The sequence below is a fragment of the Opisthocomus hoazin genome, chromosome Z (genome assembly GCF_030867145.1).
Source record: "Opisthocomus hoazin isolate bOpiHoa1 chromosome Z, bOpiHoa1.hap1, whole genome shotgun sequence".
Lineage (NCBI taxonomy): Eukaryota > Metazoa > Chordata > Aves > Opisthocomiformes > Opisthocomidae > Opisthocomus > Opisthocomus hoazin.
Window position 1 is genome coordinate 26,572,005 of NC_134454.1, and position 25,037 is coordinate 26,597,041.

The 25,037-nt window shown below is 40.1% G+C and overlaps 1 protein-coding gene across 10 annotated transcripts in view; it reads left to right on the forward strand.

The window, feature by feature from the left end:
- Window positions 1-24,631, forward strand: part of FOCAD (focadhesin) — a 133,462-nt gene extending 108,831 nt beyond the window's left edge. For 9 of the 10 annotated variants that reach the window (XM_075447116.1, XM_075447113.1, XM_075447114.1 and 6 more), the window contains 16 exons: window positions 3,417-3,564; window positions 5,419-5,538; window positions 7,391-7,513; window positions 8,270-8,347; window positions 8,742-8,813; window positions 8,983-9,085; window positions 10,236-10,316; window positions 11,709-11,837; window positions 14,286-14,401; window positions 15,672-15,932; window positions 16,557-16,646; window positions 17,819-17,996; window positions 20,187-20,284; window positions 21,158-21,409; window positions 22,579-22,654; window positions 24,131-24,631. In XM_075447116.1, the coding sequence (XP_075303231.1) occupies window positions 3,417-3,564; window positions 5,419-5,538; window positions 7,391-7,513; window positions 8,270-8,347; window positions 8,742-8,813; window positions 8,983-9,085; window positions 10,236-10,316; window positions 11,709-11,837; window positions 14,286-14,401; window positions 15,672-15,932; window positions 16,557-16,646; window positions 17,819-17,996; window positions 20,187-20,284; window positions 21,158-21,409; window positions 22,579-22,654; window positions 24,131-24,204 (1,999 nt within the window). In that variant the 3' untranslated portion in view covers window positions 24,205-24,631. Of the gene's footprint in view, window positions 1-3,416; window positions 3,565-5,418; window positions 5,539-7,390; window positions 7,514-8,269; window positions 8,348-8,741; window positions 8,814-8,982; window positions 9,086-10,235; window positions 10,317-11,708; window positions 11,838-14,285; window positions 14,402-15,671; window positions 15,933-16,556; window positions 16,647-17,502; window positions 17,756-17,818; window positions 17,997-20,186; window positions 20,285-21,157; window positions 21,410-22,578; window positions 22,655-24,130 lie in introns of those variants that run through there. The other variant, XM_075447121.1, reaches the window with a different exon arrangement.
- Window positions 24,632-25,037: the final 406 nt, after the last annotated feature.

A 25,037-nucleotide genomic window follows, 5' to 3' on the forward strand; every position in this document is an offset into this window, starting at 1 on the left:
GGGGTACGCGGGGCTCGGCTTTGCTGAATTTCAGATTTGTTTTGGTTTTCTGCCTGGAGTATCTCGAAGAGAAAGTGGTTTTATCAACGCGTGTGTCATGCCAGCCTTGATAGGAACGTTGATTTTATGATTTTCTTCATTTAATTAGGAGAATTCTCTTTTTTAAATGGGGGGGGAGGGGAGTTAAGAGGAGTGAAAAAAACAGAGATATTTTCAGTAAGCAGTGAGAATCCTTCCCTGAGCCAGTGCTTGAGCTTGGTGAGAGTCCGCTTAAGTTCCATAAGAATCTCTGCATCTGTGTAAGTTGCATGAAATACTCTAAAGTTAGTTTCCCTCTCAGAAAAGGTCACTGTGAGAATAATACTCACAAATCAGTACTCTTTTCTTTGTCATAACCACACAGGGGGGAAAAAATGTGAAACTTGCAGTCTTTGAAAGAGGGAAAAAGATTTCAGATAGTTAAGCATGTTACTGTGATGCTGCTTCAATTTTTAACTGAAACAGATTTTCGTAGACTGCAGAGCCTTAGGAGCTTTGCAGTTACTCCTGATTTTAAATGGAATGGACTCAGACGTTATGAAGAGATCTGTGAGTGAACCTCAAATCTGCCCTTACGTTAGACAGAAACTGAAATAAGTATATTTTTAAAACACACTGATACACCACTTTTCAGTGTGCAAATGTATGGAAAACGTGCATGATAAGTAATTTAGACAGTTCCTTATGCTACTAGGTTTTGTCAGACTTACTGATTACAGAAGCTATATAAACAGGTCATTTTTTCTCCAAGCCTGACTTGCATAGAGCATAGGTTCAGCAAGCAATCACGTTCACGGCTGTTCACTTTTCCCATTATTCGTGTTGGTTATATTCCGTAGATTTTTGTCAGATCAGCCTCAGTGTACTGAGGGGGGTGTTTAATAAATGAATAATCAATTTTAATTTTTTCTTTGAAAGGCAGGGTTTCAGTTGTAACAGTACAGCGTATGGGTAACAAACATCTCCATACATACGGTCCCTGTTTTGGAAGGTTTTGCTTCCCCCCCCTCCCCACCCACTGCCTTCCTGCAGTCAGAGAAAAACGTGTGTTGAGGGTTGGGTTAACTCTGACCTTTTGAAAGGTTTGTGTGTAAAAAGTTTTTGAGAATACCAATGGGCAGCAGAGTTTTCTGGCTTGCGTTGTTGAGTTTCGCACATGGAGGATGAATTGTACAAGACCCTTGCAAATGGGGCTTTTTGTATAAAGGTGTTGCATGGCCAAACTAGCTTGCATGTAAATGTTGGACAAATAGTAAATGCTGATACATTTTGAGAAAAGATGTGGTAAAGAGCATATTGTTATGAAACTTGAAATACACAGTAGCCTTCCTTTAAATTGCTATGTGGAACATTAAACTGACTTGCTTTGCTTTTCATGGAGTTTCTTGGGAAGTCAGTAGCTGTTTGATTTGACTTCAAGGCATTTTCAATCAAAACTGCCCTCAAACTTTTGTATTGTTCTTACAGAACCCTGTCAAACTCCACTGACCTCAGTATTATCAGGATTTGGCCCTTAAAAAAAATAGCAGTTCTTCTTCATCATAAAATACAAATTTCTTACTTTGTTTCATAATTTGTTCATGAAGTCCTTCATTCTCTGATGTGATGGGCTGTACTGCCAAGTTACATTACTGGGATAAATGACAGTAGATTCAAAGATGAGTCATGACAGTAGTGCAATGTGTCTGATACACTAGCAGTAAAACACTTAGAACATGCTGTGAAATATGAGGTATCATGTGGAAGAAGTGCACTTAAATACGAATTTTTTGTAGACCACAGACAAGGTGCCCAAGTGAAAACAATTTCTAATTACAAAAAGGGGGGGTAGGGGGATTTAAGTTTTGCTCTTGCTTCAGTCCCCACTTATGTTTTGAGTCTTTGCAAAGAGTAACAACATTAAAAAATGTAGCTCTAATTAGGAACTTGATTTTCTCTGTGTATTTTTGTCAATGAGCAATAGTGTAAAATTGTGTGTAGAACTCTTGCATATAAGCCATGTCCTTATTTTGTTGGTTGTTCATGAATTCAGATATGCCAGTTACTTAAAAACGTTGATTGCAAAGGGTTGTTTCATCTTCTTTGCTGGAAAAAGAAGACACCACTGCCAGCGCACCACTCCAAGTCTTCTAGCCATGCTCGTCATCTTCATCCCCAGTTACTGGAAAACATTAGCGTGTAAATATGACTGAAGTTATTCTCAGAAGTTTCTTTTTTTACTCAGCTGAGTAAAAGCAGTAACTCTTCTCATTTTTAAGTTGGATAGCAGAAGCTTAGAAGAATGTTACAGTCCTCACCATGTTCATTTGACTGCTCACTACATGCAGTGTCTGTCACTGGCATGCTCAGGGAGATGTGTAAGGGGAAAAAGGCTTCATCTTCAGATAAAAGCTGCTTTTTTAAGCTATTGTGTATGTGGGCCCGTGAGAAATCACCTTCAGAGCAGTGAGTATCTGCTATGCTTTTAGTATTTCATGATGGCAGCCAGAATTGTTTGGGAATATTCTGACAAAATTCTTCAGTATTACGACTGATGACCTATGGAAACTGAAACTTGCTGTGGGAGTACAGGTGCTGAATTTAGTGAGAGTTCTTTGGTCCAGAATGGGATTTCTGGTGAAATCTGAAGAAGAGGCAGAGACTGTGAAGCTGTTTGTGCCAGCTGCCCTATTAAATTATGTATTTTGAGGCTGTGTTCTTGCAGTTTTAAGTATCCTCAGCATCAAACTGTTAGTTGTGCTGGGTACATCTGCCCCATTGAAGCTGGTCCACTGTTGCATATGCATATTTTAATACATATGGGTTAGAATGTATACCTGACACGCGTCTTCTGAAATGCAGGTGAATACTTTGATCTGCACATGCTCTCTGGCTTAATCACCAATTTCATTATTTTTGCAAACTGGAACACATCTTGCAGGAGTCTGAGAGCAACGGACCCTAATACAGCCAGTGGACCTGCAATCAGTATGTTTAACTGGGATATCAGAGTTTGGGATATCAGCAGAAGTCAGATGTAGAAGTTTGGATCCATACTTCCTTCATACTAGTTGATGTGGTTGTTGATGGAGCTATTGGTTCTTCAGGGGCAGAAATAATAATAAGCCTGTATGTGTAGGATTTGTTATTTTAAATGCACGGTTTCTTTTTATGCTCTTTCCTCTTGTGTCTCTCAAAAAGCATGACCTGTGTGTGAAATAAAAACCATCTGTAAAATTGACAAGTAATTATCCACAGGGCTAGTTACCAGACGAAAGTCTTTTTGCTCAGCAGCCCATGGCGGGGGGGGGGGGGGGGGGGGGGGGGGGCGGGGGGCGGGGGGCGTGTCGGAGCAGCCAAAGCATACTTACTCCTTTTTCTTTTGTCTTCTCTTTAAGCACTGGTTGTATTTTGGGAGTAGGACTTGTTCTTTCATTTATGAGTCACAGTAGCCAAACAGAATCACGAGTGCATGTTTCTGCTTCGTTGCGAAAACTCTGCAAATACTTGGACAGCAGTGAGGACCAAAGCAGATGGGTCCAGGAGGTATGACCTATTTTATCGCAAATTTTAAATGTTCCTTTTACTTTATTGCTTCCATTTAATAACTGTAGAGTTTTTACTCAGGCTTTGTATCTGTATTACTGGAATGCTAATAATAATAAGATAACCTGCAGTGCTGCACAAACATTAAGAAACTGTCTGAAAAGATAACAGACATCATTGTTTAAAGTGCTTCTTTAATTCCTTAATCTCAAATTAAATTATTAAAAGTTGGGTCCTGAGTAACTGTGGATATAGGCCTCTCGTGCAGTTGTTTACTGTTCATCTGATCTGCTAGAAAGCAGACAGCAAATTACTCTCAGAGGTAGAACCTTAACACTAATACTTTCTCCCTCCGTATGCCTTCCGTTTTCTGCTTTGAAAGCTGCTGTCTCTAGCTGTTGTGAATCTTGCAGTTCTGAATGGGCCCATTTGGTGTTTCTTTAGAAGTTACGTTTTGAAGGCTTAAACTGAGCTCTGCTAAGTTTGAGCATGCATTGCAATATGTTTTGCCAAGATATGTCCTGAACGTTTTGACATGGTCCATGCACTAAATCTATAACCTTGTTGGGGTAAAAACCTGAGAATGAAAACTGATGGAACTGGAGGAGTTTACAGCAGAAAACAAGAATCGGAATAAGCAGGTGTTTTGCACAAAAAAAGCAATGCTGTACCTGATGTATTTAAGCCTGCAGCAGCCGAACAGCTGAGTTGCATAATCCTCTGTTTTTTGTAAGGGAGCTAGTAGAGATTGGTAGTATCATTCCGTTTCCTCTCCTGGAACTGCGCTGAAAGCTCTTGATTAAAGGTCTTCTTTTATGTAGTTTAATTTTTTTGGCCGTACATATGTGTTGGGAATTAGACTTTTGCAGTTTATGGTCCATGCATTAAAATGACTTACAGCTATGAAATCATTTATCTCTCCCCAGAGATCTCAAAATGCTTTACTGAACTTAAACTGGGTCCAATACAGCAACTTCTGAGATGAAAGGTGGCAGCTGCTTAATGTCATGAGACAGTTTGGGATGACAAGCAAAACCTACCCTTCTCAATTAAAATCTCCATCAGGAATTGTACATATAATTACATGAGTAAAATTTGGCCAGCACTCCAGGATGAATACTGCTATATTAATGAGATGCACAGGAATCTCTTTCAGAGCTATAAATGGCTGGGATATAATTCTGTACTTGAGAGGTAACTTTGGCCTGCTGCAGCAAGAGGTGCAATCTCAGCGTTACTTGCTTCAAGTCAGATTGTTGCAAATCCTGCACAGTAGGTAGATGCTCTCTACTTCCCTTATAGTCGTGTGTTATTCTGTTATTTAGCTTTGGTACAAAGGAGGTTAAACAGTTGGCGCAGTTGCATTGTTGGAAATACAGACTTTATTATTTCCTTATTCTCCACGGCTAAGGCTGAATAACAGAAAAGCAATGTCACTTTTGAATCCTTCTGCAAGGACATGAGGCTAGTGTCAAGCGCTGTGTATGGGAGACAGTTCTATTACATGCTCCTCTTCTAGCCCTCTGGACCTGCTTGTAGCCCTGGTGGAATCACAGCATGCTGTGTATGCTCACACAAATAATGAGCAGATACTTGGGTTGAGAAGAGTAACTGTGTTCATGTGGAAGATCAGGAGTTTGACCTACATAAAACCAGAAGTAGTTGCAAGCTTTGGTTGTGTTTGTCTAATGTTAGCATCAACGAAGAATCTTTCAGAGAGAGAATAAACTTCTCAAAGTATAAGCTGAAAAAGTCATGTTTTTTTTGTCATGCTGGCACATTGCTCCATGTGCACATTGCTACAGTGAATTTGATCAGACACTGATTAACACAATTAAATACATTTTTTTTCAGGTACTTGCCTATTCTGTGGCCTGTTCCAGTGTCTCTGCTTTCAGTGTTGGAATCATAGAAGCAGCTGAGGCTGAGGAGGCCATGAACAAGCTGCAGACCTTGGTGGAAAATAATCAGCAGGTCATAATTCACTGTTTGGGCTTTGCTTCAGTTCTGTTTTTCTCTTGTCTGTTTCATATTGGATATTGCTTTATTCAGACTGTAACTTCAAGAAAATTATACTAGATGCTGTCGTATCAATTGAGTAGTCGCTCTGTAAGTTTTCAGATGACACCAAACTGGGCGGGAGTATCAATGTGCTTGAGGGTAGGAAGGCTCTGCAGAGGGATCTGGACAGACTGGATCGATGGGCCGAGGCCCACTGTATGAAGTTCAACACGGCTCAGTGCTGGGTCGTGTACTTTGGTCAAAACAACCCCATGCAATGCTACAGGCTTGGGGAGGAGTGGCTGGAAAGCTGCCCGGCAGAAAAGGACCTTGGGGTGTGGGTTGACAGCTGGCTGAACATGAGCCAGCAGTGTGCCCAGGTGGCCAAGAAGGCCAGCAGCGTCCTGGCTTGTATCAGGAATAGTGTGGCCAGCAGGAGGAGGGAGGTGATCGTGCCCCTGTACTTGGCACTGGTGAGGCTGCACCCCGAGTACTGTGTTCAGTTTTGGGCCCCTCAAAACAAGAAGGACATTGAGGTGCTGGAGTGTGTCCAGAAAAGGGCAACAAGGCTGGTGAGGGGTCTAGAGAACAAGGCTTATGAGGAGCGGCTGAAGGAGCTGGGGCTGTTTAGTCTGGAGAAGAGGAGGCTGAGGGGGGCCCTTACTGCTCTCTACAACTACCTGAAAGGAGGTTGTAGTGAGGCAGGGGTTGGTCTCTTCTCCCAGGTAACTAGCGACAGGACGAGAGGCAATGGCCTCAGGCTGTGTCAGGGGAGGTTTAGATTGGATATTGGGAAAAATTTCTTTACTGAAAGAGTGGTCAGACATTGGAACGGGCTGCCCAGGGAGGTGGCGGAGTCCCCATCCCTGGAGGTGTTTAAAAAATGTGTAGATGTGGCAGTTCGGGATATGGTTTAGTAGGCATGGTGGTGTTGGGCGGATGGTTGGACTTGATGATGTTAGAGGTCTTTTTCAGCCTGTGGTTCTGTGATTCTGTGATCTACTTTCAGCATTAACTAACATTGAGCGTGTTGTGCATATCATGCAATTAGCAAGACTACCACTTGATCCATGGATGCATTGTCTACAAGTGTATAGTAATTACCAAACAGTGAAATAAAAACATATTTTATATGTTTGATTGCATTTAGAAGGGAGGTTGGTGCTTTTGAGTTCTTCATATCTTCAGTCCTTGCATCCTACCAATTTTTATGTCTTTTTATAAAGTGTTTCTTTAGATTCCTTTTTTGGTAGGAAAATACATCTACTGTGTTCTAAATTTTTGCTTTCCCTTAGCCTCCAGACAGTGCATCGTAACCACAGCCACAACTTCCTTCAGGTGTCTGCCTCATCCTAGGGTCTAAGGGTTACCCTCTAAAAATGCCAAAAATAATCTCCATATTTCAGTGTGTGTTCTTTTTTGTTATATGCTTGCCAGAAAAAAAAAAGGGGGGGGGGGGAAGGGCAACCAATTTGACTCAAAAATCTGCTGTTACACTAACCAACTGTTGAGAAAAATATTTATCTGGAAAACAGGAAGTCAGAACAAACTTACCTTTGCTACAGCTTTTTACCTTCGTTTCAGAAAGTCTGCTCTAAAATAAAGGCTCCAGAGCAATCTGTGTGCCAAAGATGAGAAAATCTTATGTCACTTGGCATGAGAAAACTACTTGAAATAAGACAGCATCCAGTATTTTAGGCAAAGACATTACTTCTAATTATTGGGAAATAATAAATATTCAAATAATGTTTCAATAACAAGTACTAAAAAGAATACAGAATCCTTTGGAAGATCTGGTTTTTAATGTGTGTTTTTCACCTTACAGACCCATGGTTTTGCTTTAGCTCTAGGTGCCATAGTACATGGCTTGTCAGCCTGTGGCCACGGGAAAGCCGAAGACCTGAGTAACAGACTAATGCCAGCCTGGATAAAAATTGTGCTTGCGGAGGTAAAGGAGTTTGAATTCATATCCTGTCTTTTCCAGGGAGGGGTGGTGATGCTAGGAAGAGTCGGGACTATCTGAACGTGCTGTTTGATCTGGAAGCAAGAATATGTCTTTGGGCTGTTCACTAAATGAAAAACAAACTTTCTCTTCTGTTGGTATAATTTATGGGAAATGCTTATCTCAGTGAAATCTTAATTTGGCCATCTTTACTAATTTGGAACAATATCCAAGGATAAAATCTAGGTTATAAAATGAAGATGCTGTGTGAAATTAGGGGCTACTTAACAAAATTAGACTAACAAAATGGTAATTGTAGTGCCTTGGTTGTTACAATAATTTTAATTTATCCCACTGTAAAAAAAATTGCGTGTTTGAAATCAAACTCTAAATTTTGCACATTAACATTGCAGCTGAATGTAAGTATCAATAAGGAAACAGTGTTTCAGAGTTGAATTGCAAAGACATGTTTTGTGGCATACAGACTGTGCTAGAAGGAAGTGATTTGTCTGGGAAAAATGCATGATGATTTCAGCTTGCGGGGAGAGCGAGGGGAAGCTCCATATAAAGCCTTTCAGTCACCAAGAGAGGGATGAATAATTATCCAGCATGCTGATTCCAGTCTGATGTGAAAAGGTTGTTGGGATGAGAGGTGTACAAGTGGTAACAGTCATGGGTTTTAAGTTGTAAGAAACAAGTGTTTTGTCCCACGGTAGTGTTGTGTGACTGCATTGACTCAGTTATTGTGATTTACGCTTCCAGGGTTCTCCAACAATGCAGCGTCTGGCTGCTGTCAGTGGGCTGGTTGCACTGGTGGGCTCTGAAGGAGGCATGATACGGGTGAGAACATGCAAGCAAATGATGCATTTATCTCTTCTAGAAATTTGCCTAGAAGGCAAGATGGAATGACACCTTCTACATCCTTACAGTAGTGGTTATATACCAGGGCATCCCATTTATGCAATAGTGAGTCATGTTGGGTATGAATCAAGTGGTATAGAATTACAGTGTGTAAAGTGGGGTCTGTTCCATTTTCCTGTCATGTGGTCCACGTGCACTGCCTTTGGGGAAAAGTTTACAGCTGTGTAGGCTTTCTCCTTTTCTCCTCCACTCTCCCACAAAAACACATGTGTGCGAGTGTAATCTGTCTTTGCAGCACCCATTCTCTGTTTTATTGTTTCTTTTTTTTTTCCTTACAAAAATTCACATAATTTATTTTCTTTTTCTCTGACAGCTGAAATCTGAGAGCATTCAGTCCTCCCAGTTTCAAAGTAAGCTGAATGAAGTCATCAGAACCCTTACACAGGTAAGAAGGTAGCCTCTGTTTCCTGCTTCAGGTAACGCACGAGGATACTGTGACACCTTGCGCAAACAGACTAAATCTGTTTAAAGGAACTGAATATTGTCTGTGTCCAGCTTGAATGAGGCAACTTAGGTAACTTTGTCTAACTACTAGTGTTTTATTGTCTCAACAGATAATTAGTTTTTCAGGGCAGATTGGCCTTCAGACAAATGCAGCAGGACTTTTGGGACGCCTTCATATGTCCTGTTTGTCTTCTACCCAGAACAGGGCATCCGGTAAGATGCTTTACTATTGCTGCTTAAAGAACGTACAGAAGTAGCATCTAGCTAAAAAGGCAGCAAGGGACACATTGGACAGTACAGGCTAGGCATTGCCGCCCTTTTAAATGACATGGCAACCTTTGATCGGAGACCTTGTGGTCCTTTGTGCCAGACCTAAAGGTTGGAATGTGAAGCAGGAATCCTGTGCTGAAGAAGACTCCCCTCATCTGCTTTTACTTGCAGTATCAAAGTAAGATTCTAAGTTGTTCTGGTCAAGCTCATGTATTGCTTCTGTCTTTATTCTTTTATAGAATAAATTGTAAAGAAGTTTTACGCTACATACGACATGTGCGTTTGACATCTATGTTATCCCCTCCATGTTCTGAGAAAAGATTAATCTGTTCTTTGTTTTAGTATTTCCCACTGTATAAAAAAGCGGACACTTAAAAACTGGTCCATAACAAGAGCAAGCTGACTTTTCAAAAATTTTTTTCTGGAAGAGATCTTCTCTGGTTAGCTGAAGTCAAAAACTAGCGTTCTGTAGCAATTATCACAGAAATTCCTATTCTGTTGATACTTCATTACCTTCTGGTGGTGTTTCAATATCCATTGGTAAAATAAAGGCAGGATTACACCATTGATGAAATAGCAGTAGCAGGAATGAACTAATCAAGTGGAAGCTGTTCACTTAAGTGTGAACTAAGTTGGGAACCAATAATATGTAGTGTAGATAAACTTCCTCATCACTGGAAAAAAAAGATTCTTGGAGTTTCTGCTTTTTTATAATCATGGCACACGTGCCTGAGGCTAGATGGGTATGGAATGTCTCTGTTGTATTAAACTTACCAAGCTTTTGAAGCTCTCCCTTCCTGACTTGCAGTGGCTGATGCGTTTTGAGGAAGTTCTTATGCCTGGCTTTTCAGTTGGTGAATGAATTTGTCTTTTCAGACCCGGCACCTCTCACCCACACAAGTGTTTGGCTTGCCTTAGAAATGGAAAGGCCAATGCACCTATCGATAATCTTGTAGTCTAAATGCTTTGAGTCACCTACAGAATTGGTTAGTTCAAACATAGCTCAGTTTGGCCTTTGAATTTACGTGGGAGCTGGAAGCTGTTATTTCTGCTGACATGTTTTAGTGTATAAACAGTCTTTTTGTCTTCACAGTTCCTCCAGATTTTAGCTACTTGCCTGAAAACAGCTTTATCAGGGCAGCCATTGACTTTGCTATTGAAAGTGGAAAGAAAGGTAAGAAGGGATCCGACTACAGCATCTATCTAGGAAGTTTGTTGTGACTATAAAAGGTGACCCTAATAACCCACTTTTATTTGCTAAGAGAATTTTTCTAAGTACTAACTTGAACTTCACAGTCAATGTCAGATATTTAATCTCTAAACAAAAAATTGAATAAAACTCGACGAACTAGAATGATGTAGTTAGAGGTTTAGTTTTCTCCACCGAATTTTAATGACTTTTTAAAGCCTTTTGCTTTCCCCTTCCCTCTGTGTCTGTGAGATGATGTATCCTCCCTGTGGCAATGAAAGTTAAATCACTTTTAAGTGTTAGCATGTATCCTCAGGAATACTCCATCATCAGGCAAACTTCATGCTGCATCTGGTTTCAGTGATCCTGGGTTAAGATTCTCTATAACAGAGTGGTATTCAAATGGTTACTGCTATGCATGGTAAATGCAAATGGGGCCAGAACGCTTTTCAGTGGTGCCCAGCGACAGAACAAGGGGCAACGGGCACAAACTGAAGCACAGGAAGTTCCATCTGAACACGAGGAAATACTTCTTTACTGTGAGGGTGACGGAGCACTGGAATGGGCTGCCCACAGGGGTTGTGGAGTCTCCTTCTCTGGAGATATTTAAAACCTGCCTGGACACGGTCCTGTGCAGCCTGCTCTGGGTGACTCCTTTGGCAGGGGGGTTGGGCTAGATGACCCACAGAGGTCCCTTCCAACTCCTACCATTCTGTGATTCTGTGAACCTGAAAAAAGTATGCTTTTATATGAGGAGCGCTAGTAAGAGAGAGATGACTTGGAGTACAGCCTTAAGGGAGACAAAGCAGTGGACATTATTCCTAAGTGGAGCTAAGTGAGCTCACTGCTGTCCTATGAAGCAGGTTGTGCTTTCAATGGAGGTAAAAACTGCCCGTGCCTTGCCTCCAGGAGGACTTTCACAGAGTTACTCCCTCTGTCTGAGTAAACATTATGTAGCAAAGGTTAGCGCCTGTCTGACAGTTTTTGTGGCCTGCACCTACAGGATGAGGAAGGAGAGCAGTGTCAGAAAATTTTGCTGTTCTCCTAGTAAAAAATGCAAAATTACTACCCTAATAGATGAGGAATATCTGCAAATAACTCATAAATTGGTTCAAGGGGGAGGAACCAGAAAGTTTCTATTTATCAGTAACAAAAAGCGTTTTTTGATAGGACATGAATGTTAGAAATACAACTGTTGATTACAAACAAGAGATAGCTAATTGTCAGATACAAAAAGAAATAACAGTAAATTTATAATGCTCTTCAGTTCTTCACTACAGATCGGTCTTCAGTGCGGTGTTCACATGTTTTCTTCTCGGCTGTTTAGCCAAGTGTGTGTGTGTGAAATTCAGACTGTGAATGAATCTTCTTTTGTAGGCCCTGAATCTGTCCCAACTGAGCTGGTGAAAGTAGCACTGGCACCCATCGCATTAATTGGAGAAAGACATCAGTATCCACCTGTAAACTGGGCATCCATTCTTTCTCCTTTGATGAGGCTAAACTTTGGTGAGAGTAATAGTTTTGTATTAAGTCTTTTGTACTTGTCACCAGACTTCTTTACTAACACAGCTTTTACAAACTTTAGAGCCCAATTCACGGCTTGAAGTTATTGCAAGGATTGAAGTGTTTATTAAAAGACCAACTTTTTAATGTTTTCAAGCATATATTTATCGTCACTGTGTGGACAGAATTTGGTTTAACTCAAGAAAAGACTAGAAAGATCGGAGCTGAGAAGTTTGGAGCAGTATTGGAAGTTCCCTAAAACTCTGGTGATATTGGACCGAATTTTTCATTTGAAGTATTTACAGCAAGAAGAGCCCATCATGACACTCAACTAATTGTATCTTATTTTCAGTACCTGTAAATGCTGGTCTGGTGCCTATGTCAGAGGCTGCAGGCAGCTTTATCACAAGTTTGAACTGCTCTGTAGTTCATCTAGCTATTACTAGTCTGAAATATACTTTCTAGTAAATCCACTGGGCGACAGAGGAAATCATATCCCTTTTTCCATCATGATCCTGATTTTGTCAGTGCTTCTAAGAGCATTTTTTCTTCATGCTGGAGAGTAGCTTTGAACTTGGAGCATTGTGTTGGACAGCTTGTATGATATTTTTCTACTCAGGATATCTGTCAGTGCCTGTTTGGATTGATGGAAGTGTCTGAGTTTCAAACTCATTTCCTTAAAAAACACCCAGCAAACTGCTGTGCAAAGTTCCGTATTCCTTTGTTTGATTCCACTGAGTTTTGTTTCTCCTGGTTTAGGTAACTCTTATTACTGGCCTTTCGTATTGTTTTACAGCTGGTTTGGACAAGTGCTGTTGTGTTTAAGTTGATGTGCCATAGAGCCCAGAATGTGGAAGGTTGTTCTTACTTCTTTCTGGTGTTTATTTTACTTATACAGAGTGCTTGTATAAGCACTAGAAATCATTTAACTGTCCTATGAGGCATAACTCCTTGCTGGATACAGAAAAATTTGGCTACATATTAATCATTTTTGGTTATACTTCAGTTGCAACTTCTGTTTTAGTTGGTATTCTTGCAGTTGCTTATAAAGGTTTGTGTACGAAGAATTGAAAGAATTTCCTACACTGTCCTCTGCAGTATAAGCTGATGCAAATTTGTGTGCAACCGTATGAATAGCTGAAACTTGTTAAATGTATGGGGAATTTTCTTATTCCTATTTTTCACTTAGAAGTCTTACTTTTGTAAATCAGGGGAATTCCAGAGGAGACAGTGCATAGGTTTTGTGGCTGTGTTTTTATTGACTTCAGACAGCATCATAGTCTACATTTTTATACATAATTTCTCTTGACTGTACCTCTGTTGTATTGTGGAAGTTGGACATCCTTCTGTAGATTATATATCCATGCAGAAATAGGTCTTGCTGTGTGCTGATGACCAATATTCATGTTGTGCTATAAAGCGTAATGCAGAACAATTGTATTATGACCTAACAGTCTACCTAGAAGTGTGGCGCTCCAACACACTTTTGCTGGAACAGCTATATCATGAATATTTTTATGAAAATTAGACTATATCCTCAGTTCTCTAGGTCACTGTTATTCATGCTTGAGAATTCATGACTTTTTGTGAACCTTAAATGTTTCACAAATTCTACTGTGAAGATTTTTTCATCTGTGAACATACTGAAGACAACAGATTGTTTTCCCATCTTACAAAGTTTATGGCAGTTGTTGCTGAGCAGAAACCATATAGCGTGATTGAAGTAGTACCTGTTTGTTATTCAGTAGTGCTCTGAGGTGAGCAGTCATAGGCAAATTATAATCTGTGTCTTAGCTGTCCAAGCTAGTGAGAGAGAATTTTTTGTTTGGTTACCAAAGTATCTCTTATAATTTCACCCCTTCTGAGTTCTGCAAATGACTTAACTTCTCATGTAAGGTATTTTACTAGACTCTTAAATCCTTGCTATATAATCATGCTATATAGTCATGCCATATAGATTGCCACTTTCATTACCAAAAGAACATTTTAACTTACAAAGCACATGTTTAAGTTTTATGCTGACATTTAACAGTAATGTACCTTCTGTCTAATGGGTCAAATGCTAGTGTAATACTTAAATTGTTTGTACTTATGTTGCTGTAGCAATCATGAACTACAGGGAAGCCATGCCATTGCTCAAAGTAGCTCTTCAACGTATCAATGACTAGTTATTCTATTAAAAAACAGGCTGAACCAGTCATTAAGGGGACTTTAAAGGGAAACAAGGATATAACCATAACCATAACCAGCATAATCTCTGTGCACAGTAAGTCTTCCTGCATGTTAACCTGGAGGATGCTGCAACCAAGCACCCATAGCAGTAACAGTGACTAACCTCTGTTCTGTGACATATTATGTGAACAATAACCCTACTTTGTTTTGTGAGTTCAGAACAAATTTAAAGTAAAAATAATTTCTTCTTAACTTCTGGTTGTTTTTCTTCTGCTTTAGGTGAGGAGGTAAAACATCTCTGCCTTCAGCTGGCAGTGACACAGGCCCAGTCATCTCAAAATGCAGTGATGCTTTTGGGGATGTGGGTGGCACCCCCCCTTGTCTACAGTCTCAGTGTACGTATGTCAGAAAATTTATAGGACCTCAGCACCTCTTTCCTGTAAGATGCTTCAGTGATGGCGTTCAGGATGTCTCACCAGAAACAGATTACTGGGTTCAGAATTCTGCAGAAATACTGTTTAGCAAATACTTGATAATAATAATAATGAGAGAAAGGCTATTCTGGGGCCTTGAAATTCAAGGCAGACTTAAGATCTGGTACACTGGTTTTACTTAAACTGCTAAAGATGTTTTTACTCTCTCTCATTTCATGCTGTAGGTCTGATAACCTAGAGATGTAAAAAGACATGACATGTAGGGAGAAAAAGTTATCCTTTATTATACCAGCTGATAGTCGTAGAAAAAAGTGCCACCTATCTGTCCAAAAGCTTGCCTGCTTCTTCCAGCAAAGTCTCTTGATCTAGTAAAACATGTTAATTCTTGAAAACCTTGCCGTAATTCTATAGATACTCAACAGACTAACCTATAGTATAATCAAATTTGGACTTAGCCTCTGCTACAGTGCAGGCTACGACATGGACTCCGTGACACTGTATGTAAAACTCCCTGAATCCCACAGTGCACTTGACTGTGCAGTTCTGTCAGTTTATACAAGTTAAGGAGCAGGTTCATGGCAATGCTCAGAAAATCCATTGTGGGTTTCTGTGATCTTTTCCAGTTCTTCAAGGGGTATTTTTGTCTTGTAATATTTAAGTCATTAGTCTTCACAGATATATTAAACACTTGGCAATTTTCAGATACACAATTGGTAAGGTACCAAAAAAAGATTTTATTTTGGAGCACCAGTTTCTCACTGCAGTGGGGATTTGCAAGCATAAAATGAGCTCAGCCACTGAGTGTGTAAGCTTTGGATTCCTGCAAGGTAATTATTCGTTCTTCCTCTCTAGCTAGCAATATTAATGGTGCTAGGAGTACCATGCTTCTGTCCTTGGCTGTCTAGTCAGTCTGTATGTTTTACGTAGTAATGCAGTGGGCACCATATAAGGAAATCACAGTTGTCCTGCCAGTACAGAGACATGATATCCAGGGTTCACTGAAAGAAAGATCCTCAGTTTTTAAGGCATGCAAAATATTGACATGTGTGAACACCTTTTAATTCAAGCAGTTCATCAAAAGAGGGAAGAATAATTGAGAAGTGTTTATGACTTTGAGTGCTTTTTTAAGTGGTGTTTGAGCCACTTTTTTATAATTTCATCCTTTGTAATAGTAGTGGAAGGTCAGTGAAGAGCTAGAATCTGAAACTGAGGAAAAGTTTTTGCTTTTCAGATGAAAACCCAGAAATACCTTTTCATGTCCCTGCCCCTGTGGATGAAACATGTTGCAGAAGACAAACTGCAGTCTTTTACAGAGGTGTTTCTGATGCAACAGTTTGAAGTGAAGAACCCCACAAAAAACCCAGAAATCTGCCAGTCTGTTTTACAGGGGCTCATGCAGGCAGTGAAACTTCCAAACCCGCCCCAGTACTGCTGGAGATTTCTGTGCCAGGCTGTGGAGAAAATATTTGAGCTTCTACCAAATGAGGTTCAGGTAAGGAATAAGTATGAGGTGTATGAACATTATAACTGGATATTTTTACTGACGGCAAGTCCCATGTTTTTGCACTGACCCACCAGTTTTGAAACATGAAGTAGATGTAAAATTTTTAGTGATAGTAATTAAGATGTAAGTTACTTTCAGATATTCTTTAGAGTATGACTAAGCTGTGAAACCAATTTCATGTACACTTTTCCCTCATAAATGATTTGATAATGGAAAAAACAGTATTAGTACTGAAATAAATGTTATTGAAACAAAAGCAGAGAACAGTCAGAAGGGGGAGGGTTTCACCCACAGAGGATTTAACTTCTCACAGTGATTTAAAGAAACTATCTAGCTACAGAAAATATCTCCAAGAAGGGGCACTTTTCTGTTAATAAAAAAAACAAAACAACAAACGATTTGAAAGTTTTCATGTACCATTATTCCTTAATAATTAGATACATTGAAGTCCCCAGCAAATACAGAATTTCTAAAACAGAATAATAAAACCAGCCTAGAGACTAGATTAAATATTCATCATGATCATTAACAAAGTTCCTGGACTCATCAGTTTCCATGATGAAGAAATCTGGAAATATACATCTAAAGATTCATGTACTTTTCTGTTTCCAGAGAGGCAATCTGGAGATGTATATCGATGTAGCAAAATGTATCTCAGAAATGGCTGATTCAGAGATTGATCGCATTGTCCAGATCTCTAAGGTAATGATGTTTTACTCCTGGTCTTTTATTACCAAATCATGTGAAACAAGCATGCCTTACCATTTTTCTTGTCACCAGAGTGTTTTAGCTCCTTGGGAGCGTTGATTGTTTTATCTGCCATGCAAGTAAGAGTGTTCTGGCTCTAATTTGCTGGCAGCAGAGAGAAGCAAAAGTGGTAAGTGCCCATATCCAAAACTTTCTCAAGGCAACTGAAATACTACTGATTTTACCTAGGAGCTTTGAACTGGAGAGTCTAAGCAACTTGGTCAGGTTCAGGCAGGGCTCTGTCAGCAGAAAAGGAATGGTGTTAGATCTTCTGAATCCCAGACCAATGCTGGAAACAGCAGACCATAGTCCTCTTTGGTTAACATAACTACCTACTGGAAACAGACTGTAAATGCATTCTGGTGACTAGCTGTGCTTGAACTGGTGGATTCTGGCTTCTGTTAACAATGTGAAATACTTTGACTGAACAAGCTTTCACTCTTGACTTAATGTGCTATATTTGCATTTACACTCAGAGTGTTTCCTGGTGGATGAGATGGCTAAGAATGACAATGGAACAGACAACGCTTTCTGCTTCTAGCTCACCAGTGGTGTCAGTTAGCAATGAAATTCTTAGCAGCTGAAACGCTAAGGAAATAACCTATGTGGAAGGACTTGATGGTTTCAGATCAGATTGTTATAAACAAACATCCGTGACATAAAACTATGTTGTTCTGTTTACTGGCAGATTCACTAGAGAATCAAGCATTTAAATAGGTTAGGGAAGCTGAGCTGTCATTTCCCTGTATCTTTGAGTTCTTACTGCCACACTGGAAAACGCCATTTAAGAAAACCTTTTTTGTTACTGCAGTGAATCTGTCTTGCAAGAAGACTTGAGTTTCCAGAACTGTCAAGCTGGCTCATTTCAATTTAAAGAGGAATGTGAAATTTAAAGCAGTACGAAAACAGTCAAACTGTACTGATTTACAGTTTTCTGGACTGTTTAGAAGCGTGGAAAATTGCAATATTATGTACAGTCTGCTGTTTCATAATTTGTCTTGAAGAAAAATGACCCTGCTAGATAATCAAGAATTTCTCCCCTTTTATTGTGAAAAGCAAGGCAGCATCTACTGTTCCCACAAGAAAGGTATATTTTAATTTAACATGTTTTTTGATTGTATTTGCAGAACAATATAGAGAAGGCCACATTCACGAAAATGTATTTAATTTCTCAAGGCAGACTGCCTCTGATGAACTTGAGTGCTGTGATTGATACTGTGGCAGGATATGATCAGAAAGAAAATATTTTATGGATGCTCTTGCATAGTTTCTATCACACTCGTATTGTAAGCCATGAAAACACAGGTAAGGTCAGGCTTAAAGAATAATCAACAACAAAATCAACAGATATTGATGGATCTAAACTGATTCTTTTAAAATAATTTTAAGGTGATTCAACCCAGGGATTTCCAAATTTGTCCATATTAAAAACTACTCAATCATCAGAGTGTTTCTGCTCTTCAAATACTTGTATGAAACATTACTTGTATGTTTTTCTCCAATTCTTTATATTTCTGTGGATCATCTATGTCATTTATCTCAGCCAGGTGGTTTGCAGACCAGAGTTTTGACGAGATCTGTGTCTCCTAGTCTTTTCAGACTTTCAGTGTAAGGGTAGTGTTAGAAACATACATAGTGCATCAGAGACCAGTAACAGTGCAACTTTGCTTACCTTCAGATCTAATATTGGACTTACCTGTGTGTGACACAGTAGGTGGGAGATCGTTCCCGTCAGCCTGGTTGAACCAAGGAGATATCTTGCTTTTCTGAACTCCTTGCATTGTTGTTAACACAGGAAACAAATTACCCTTCTCCTCTTCGTAACCATACCACATAGTTATCTGGTGGGTTAATCATAGAATCATAGAATGGCTTCGTTTGGAAGGGACCTTATAGATCATCTAGTTCCAAACCCCCCTACCATGGGCAGGGACACCTCCCACTAGACCAGGTTGCTTCAAAGCCCCAGCCAGCCTGGCCTTGAACACTTCCAGGGAGAGGGCATCCACAACTTCTCCAAGCAACCTGTTCCAGCACCTCACCACCTTCATAGTAAAGAATTTCTTTCTTATGTCTCATCTAAATCTAACCTCTGTTAGTTTAAAGCCATCGCCGAGAGGAGACCTAATAAATGCTTATAAATATCTCAAGGGTGGGTGTCAGGAGGATGGGGCCAGACTCTTTTCAGTGGTGCCCAGCGACAGGACAAGGGGCAACGGGCACAAACTGAAGCATAGGAAGTTCCGTCTGAACATGAGGAAGAACTTCTTCCCTCTGAGAGTGATGGAGCCCTGGAACAGGTTGCCCAGGGAGGTTGTGGAGTCTCCTTCTCTGGAGATCTTCAAGACCCACCTGGACAAGGTCCTGTGCAGCCTGCTGTAGGTGACCCTGCTTCGGCAGGGGTGCTGGACTAGATGACCCACAGAGGTCCCTTCCAATCCCTACCATTCTGTGATTCTATCACTCCGTACCCTTGTAAAAAGTCTCTCTCCAGCTTTCCTGTAGGCTCCTTCAGGTACTGGAGGGCTGCTAGAAGGTCTCCACAGAGCCTTCCCTTCTCCAGGCTGAACAGCCCCAGCTCTCAGCCTTTCCTCATAGGAGTTGGGCTGGTTCAGCTAAGGGTCTGGTAAAGCATTGGATTTGATGCAGGAGAAGTCGCAGAATCACAGAGGAGGATAAAGGAGGAAGAAACAAGAACAGAGGGAGGCAAGAATGAGGTCTCATTTTCATGGCAGAGGGATCTTTGGCTGCATGTGTTCACAGAACAGCTTCAAGGCATTACATTGCTAGATGCCTTAGCTGCCAGCTGTGGTTGAAGAACTTCAAACAGTAGTGAGTTTTGAATGAGTGTGAGGCTTCTTTGGGTAAAAAAGGAAGCAACATGAAAGAGGGCATATGTAAAATTACAAGGAAATAGTAGCGTATGAAGTGACATAGTCTCAAAGGTGAAGATGGTTATTAGTTTGTAGGAGGTAGAACGGATTTTGGACAGCATAATTTGAATCAATGAAATATGTTCCATCCTTGGGTTGAGGGCTGATTTTATTTGCATGCCTTGACTGTATTTAACTGATCCTCTCTGCACTGTAGGGGGATTTTCACACCACTCCCCGCATTGTTGCCGAGTGTAGAGTGACATCAGTGCTAGACTTAGATGCAGTACTGGGGCAAAATCTTCAGGGATGTTTCAGGATTCTGTAGCAGTCATATATGCAGAATGGGACCTGCAGGGTGCCATTATGTGAAATAATTCTCGCTCAGCATTCTGTATGTGTGTTCAGTGTGTTGCCTGCGGTATTAGCAAAGTTTTTGTACTGTTTTAAGTGCTCGTATGCCTTCTGTCAGTGGCAAACGTAAATCGTCATAGTGGTATTAGTGATTATTGTTCTTCCACAGTCAGTGCTTTGTTGCTGTAGTGACTCCCTATGCTTGCTTTTTAATGAAGAATGGTGCATTCTAGCATTTATGGAGACAGTGTTCTTGTTCTTCTTCTAGGAGTGCTGAAACGAATGGACTGGTTGCTAGACCTGATGGGCTACATCAGAAATTTAGCACACAAGTCAACATCCTTACAAAATGTCGATCTTAAAGAGGTACATGCTATGAAAATAATTTGCAGCTTTCAAAAAAAAAGGAGGCTTTAATGTATTTCACATTCTTCCTCAGCAATAAGTATTATTCCTCATGCTTTTATGTTTTAGAAGATTGTCATCTTACCTTCACAGAGAAATTCTTATCAATTTTTGTGAATGTATGTGTATTTAAAACTCTTACTTTAAAACAGCCATGACATTTAAATTATGGTAGAAGCTAAAGGCAACTAAAGATAATAATTGCTTCAAATTTACTGTATTTAGAACAATTAAGGAAAAATTTTAATTCACCAGAAGAACTGTCTACACAAGTCAAAACTGTGCAGCTGCAGTTTCTCAGAGGACTTGGACAGTTTTAGGGAACTGGTATTGTTCACTGTTACATCTGTTCAGCTGTTTTCAGTCTTCTGGTTGAGGACATAAAATAAGCTGCTGCTTAGATCAGAAAGGCGTTCATTACATTGCTGCAATATTTCCCAACTATTTGTAGCACTGCAACGGTGACCATCTCTAAATTTCCTCAGCAGCTTGCTGTAAAGAAGTTATTTTCATATTTTAAATGAAACATGGATCAGCCTTAATCTAAAGGATGATTTTAGAAGAGTGTGGTTTGGTTTTTCTTTCTGTAGATATTTTAGTTTGATTTAGAGTTTAAAAAAAGGCTTATGGCACTTCAAAGCATAAGAGAATATTAAGAACTTTCTAGTTCTTGCATTTTGAATGTTAGCTGAATTTTCAGATGATTGTTTTGAAGAGCAAGCCACCATCCGGATTTTTGGTTTGTTGTTTGTTTTTTTTTATATTAGGGGTTTTTTTCCCCCACTTCTGTATTATTCATTTAATAAAGAGAATTTTTGCCTTTTTCCTGTTTAGTGCGTAGATTTCCTCCTGTGGCTGTTTGCAGCTTCTGTGGTGGCCTGGGCGGACCATGATGCACCACTACTGCTTGGCCTCAGTGCTAACTGGTCACTGTGGAAGCACCAAACGATATTACTGGAATTATCTGAGGATCGCATTGGCAAGCACCCCACTGACAAGCTTGCTGTGCAAGAGACTCTCACTCTCCTTCCAAGCAGCATTTCCCTTTTGCTGGCTAAAGAGCCTTGGAAAGAACAAACACAGAAGGTAAAATTGCATGTAGTGGTAAGCATTTTCCAAGAGTCAGAGAGCACCCTACTTTTAGTAGTCAGCTCAAGTCTTAGGTGGACCAGTTATTTCCTCTCTATCTATTGCATCTGATTTGTGATCTTGTTTTTCTTTATTTGCAATCAGATATGACTTGTCTCAAAAGATTGAGTGTAGTTTCTCAAATAGAATTTGAGAGTTGCAAAGAACAAAATACACTGCAATGTTGGGAGGCAAACTCTTAATTAAGAGGGTAAAGCTGGGAGAGGAGAACTAGCAGCTGCTGGTAGCAAGTCAGTCTTTTAAACACTGAAAGACAGATCCTCTGCTGCAGGACGTCACCACAGTGGTAATTTAGGGCAATTGGAGATCTTCTGTGCAGTTTGTAGTGCCTGTCATTTATTTTCAAGTAGAAGTTGAAAATAAGTGTGGAAAATTGTGCCTGATTTGACAAGCCTACTATAGATCGCTTGTAGACGTGATACGTGGAAATACTGTTATAAACCTGTAGATTAATAGCTAGCTATTTTGTGGAAACCAGAATCGGTTAATGACTGGCTCCTGTACACTCCTCTTCTCAAAGTTACCACTGAAGTCGGAATTCAGAATGTGGGAGGAATGCAGGAGTGGGCTGTTAATATGCAAGTGCCTAATTAGGCTTTAGGGAAGGATTTGAGACTATGCCCTGAAAATCATCCTGATAAGTTTGAAATACCACATTGTCCTCCAGGCACCCTGCGCTGCCAGGAAAGCAATGAAAAATGAAAGAGGTCAAAAGAGAGACAAAGATAGTAAGAGTTCTGAAGGATTTGCAGTAAAACATTTGGACAAGAGACCAGTGAGAAAGGATCACATTACTAGGTAAAAGGCATGAACAGGCAAGATGGAAGGAAACTAGCGTGCCTTCTTTGTTTCAAAGAGTTATTGCTGAGGTAATGAGAAGGAACAAAGGGAGTTTCGGATCTAGCTGTGAGAGAAACTGCACTGACAGTGAGATGTACTCTAGGGTGTTTGGATAGTTTGGGCAGAAGCTTGATTGGCCGCTGCCTCTGATTAGATAGTGGTGAGTTCAGCAGCAATCACATATTGCCCGTCAAACTGAAAAGAATTTGTGGTGTTCTGATACAGGGGCTTTTAATTCAGATTTTCCTTTATATTTCAATCTTTAGTTTATTGACTGGCTGATCAGTATGATGGAAAGTCCTAAGGAAGCATTATCAAAATCTTCCATGGACCTGCTGAAAGGTAGGATATTTGTAATTGGGTCCTTATTTTTCCATAACTATCAGTACAGATTAAAATCCAGTTGTTAAGAGGAGTGAGGTGAATGTATACTGTTAGCACATGTAGGGAAAAACTTTGTCTTTAAGGAAACCTTCACAGGTAAGTTAACATTCCTGTCTGTAACACCTTCTTATATTTGCTGTCTCATCTGCTGACTCTTACGATGTACCACTGAAGATCCAAAGGACTTAAAGGTACATCTGGTCCTACAAGTGTGTGTCAGTGATAGATGTGTCAATTGTTGTTGAAGTTACTCTTAAAAATAAAATGCAGCATACTCTTTGGAAACCCTCCAGCACTAGAATAGAAATTACATAACAATTTATTCAGGTGCAACTGAAGACTGAACTGTGGCGAATGGATAGGGGACAGTCAATGACAGCCTAGTAGTGTGGTCTGAGAAGAAAGGATAGAGGAATGAGGGTGGCTGAAAAGATATATGAAAAGAAAGATGTACATGATATTTTGAATTACAGTAACGGCCTGTGGCCCTAGCATGCACCCCATTGCTCACCTAGAGATGCAGGATTGTGAATTCAATCTGTGCAAGTTGTTTTAAGAGGACACCACAAATACTCAAGTGAAGTAAGTGTGCTTGTGGTGCTTTCCATTAACACACGGCACCTCCTTTGAATCACCTGATTTGTTGGACCTAAACATGGCTTCTAAGTTGTTTGCATTACAAGGATCATTAGCCTTGTTTTGAGGGTCTGCAATCTTTAGTCACTCTGATAAATTTCAAAATTCCCATGTTGTGTCTGCTAATCTCCACCAGAAACAATGCTAAGGGTTGTTGGAGAATCTCCTCTATACATCAGAGGATTCTTATATACACAGTATATTGTCAGTATGCCCTGACTGACATAAGTCATTGTTTCCCTTGAGCTTTGTATTTTGTTTTTTTGCTTTTAAGTACTAGAGCACAAAGCTCCCTTCTGGATGACTAGAATGTGACTGGTTTGGTTACTGGATTTTGCCTAAACGCACAATCCTTTCAAATTGAATAGAGGAACCAGTGAATTGTACAGAGGACTTAAGACACTGTACGTTGTGCTTCAGTGCCTCCTCTCTCCCCTTTTGCATCACTGCTCATAGAATTCAAACTTTTTGCAGGGTTGGTTGATCTATGTGCTACTTCCAAGTGATGGTCTAATTAGCAGATGATGTGATACGATTTCAGTAGAAGACACGCCATAAAGCAGATGAGAGCCCTAGTACATCACTGCATTTCAGAGGGGTGTGGAGACTAGGGTATCTTGTGAACTGTGGAAGCAGCATCAGAAACTGTCAGGCTCGGCAGTGAAAAAGTCATGAACAGAGCCATTAACAGGAGAATGGAGTCTATACCTATGTTAGTAAAATGACAAGGAAGAAAAATTTTGCATCCTTTCCAGTCTGGACTGCACAAATTAATGTCATTTGTCCTTGTCTTCACAGTTACGCTTCTGGCCTTGAGAAGCCTTGCAGAGTTCAAGAAGAAAGCAGTGTGGACTAAAGCTTACGGGTGGTAGTTGCATGTCACACCTTACCCAGTGAAGAAAACTGTTCATACTTGAAAGAGTAATAATAGTATTCAGGCACCAAGAAGACAAATTTCACAGAGGTTTCCTGTTAGAAGGTTTTGGGTATTTTTTTTTTTCCATTCTTTTACCTCCTCCCAAAGACTCAGAAGATGATAAACAGTATTTTGTTTTTCACTGATGGGGTGTTGTTCTTTTACAAACTACCTAGCATGGTTTGAGCTGTGCTGAATCTAAACAAGAAACGTGCATTCAGTTGTTTCAATTGAGTTGTTGCAGTGACACCTGGAAGCCTCAAAAGCTGGAGTGGAATATTCCTTTGACTCATAGAAGCTTTGTAGGAATGGGTGAAAAAAACCCACCAAACTGTACAATTCGCTTGGTTGCAGCCTATTTACTAAAGTAAATAGACTTCTAACAGACTTCTGAATGAGCATTATTTTTTCACTGATAACCCTTGTTTAGTAATAACAGGATGCTTTTGCGCAGAAGTGACAACACATCGAAGGTATATAGTGTGAGCATGGTTTCTGAAAGGGGGTAGCATGCTTGTCAGTATTGCAACGGCTTTATAAAGATCACTGAAATAAGTCAGTGATCATCCCCCGCTCCAGGACGGCTGCAGTTTTCTTCCTACTTATAACTAGTCTTGTCTCCTTTACCCTCCTTTGCACATAAGCAAGTTTTTCTCTGCCTCTAGGCAAAAGCGATAATGCAGCAACTCTTTTCCACCTTTGCCATCTTAAATAGATCAGCCCCTGTCATTTTGCTTATTTAATACTCTTCTCTTTCTGAAGGAATGGAGAACTTTTCCACTTTGCAGT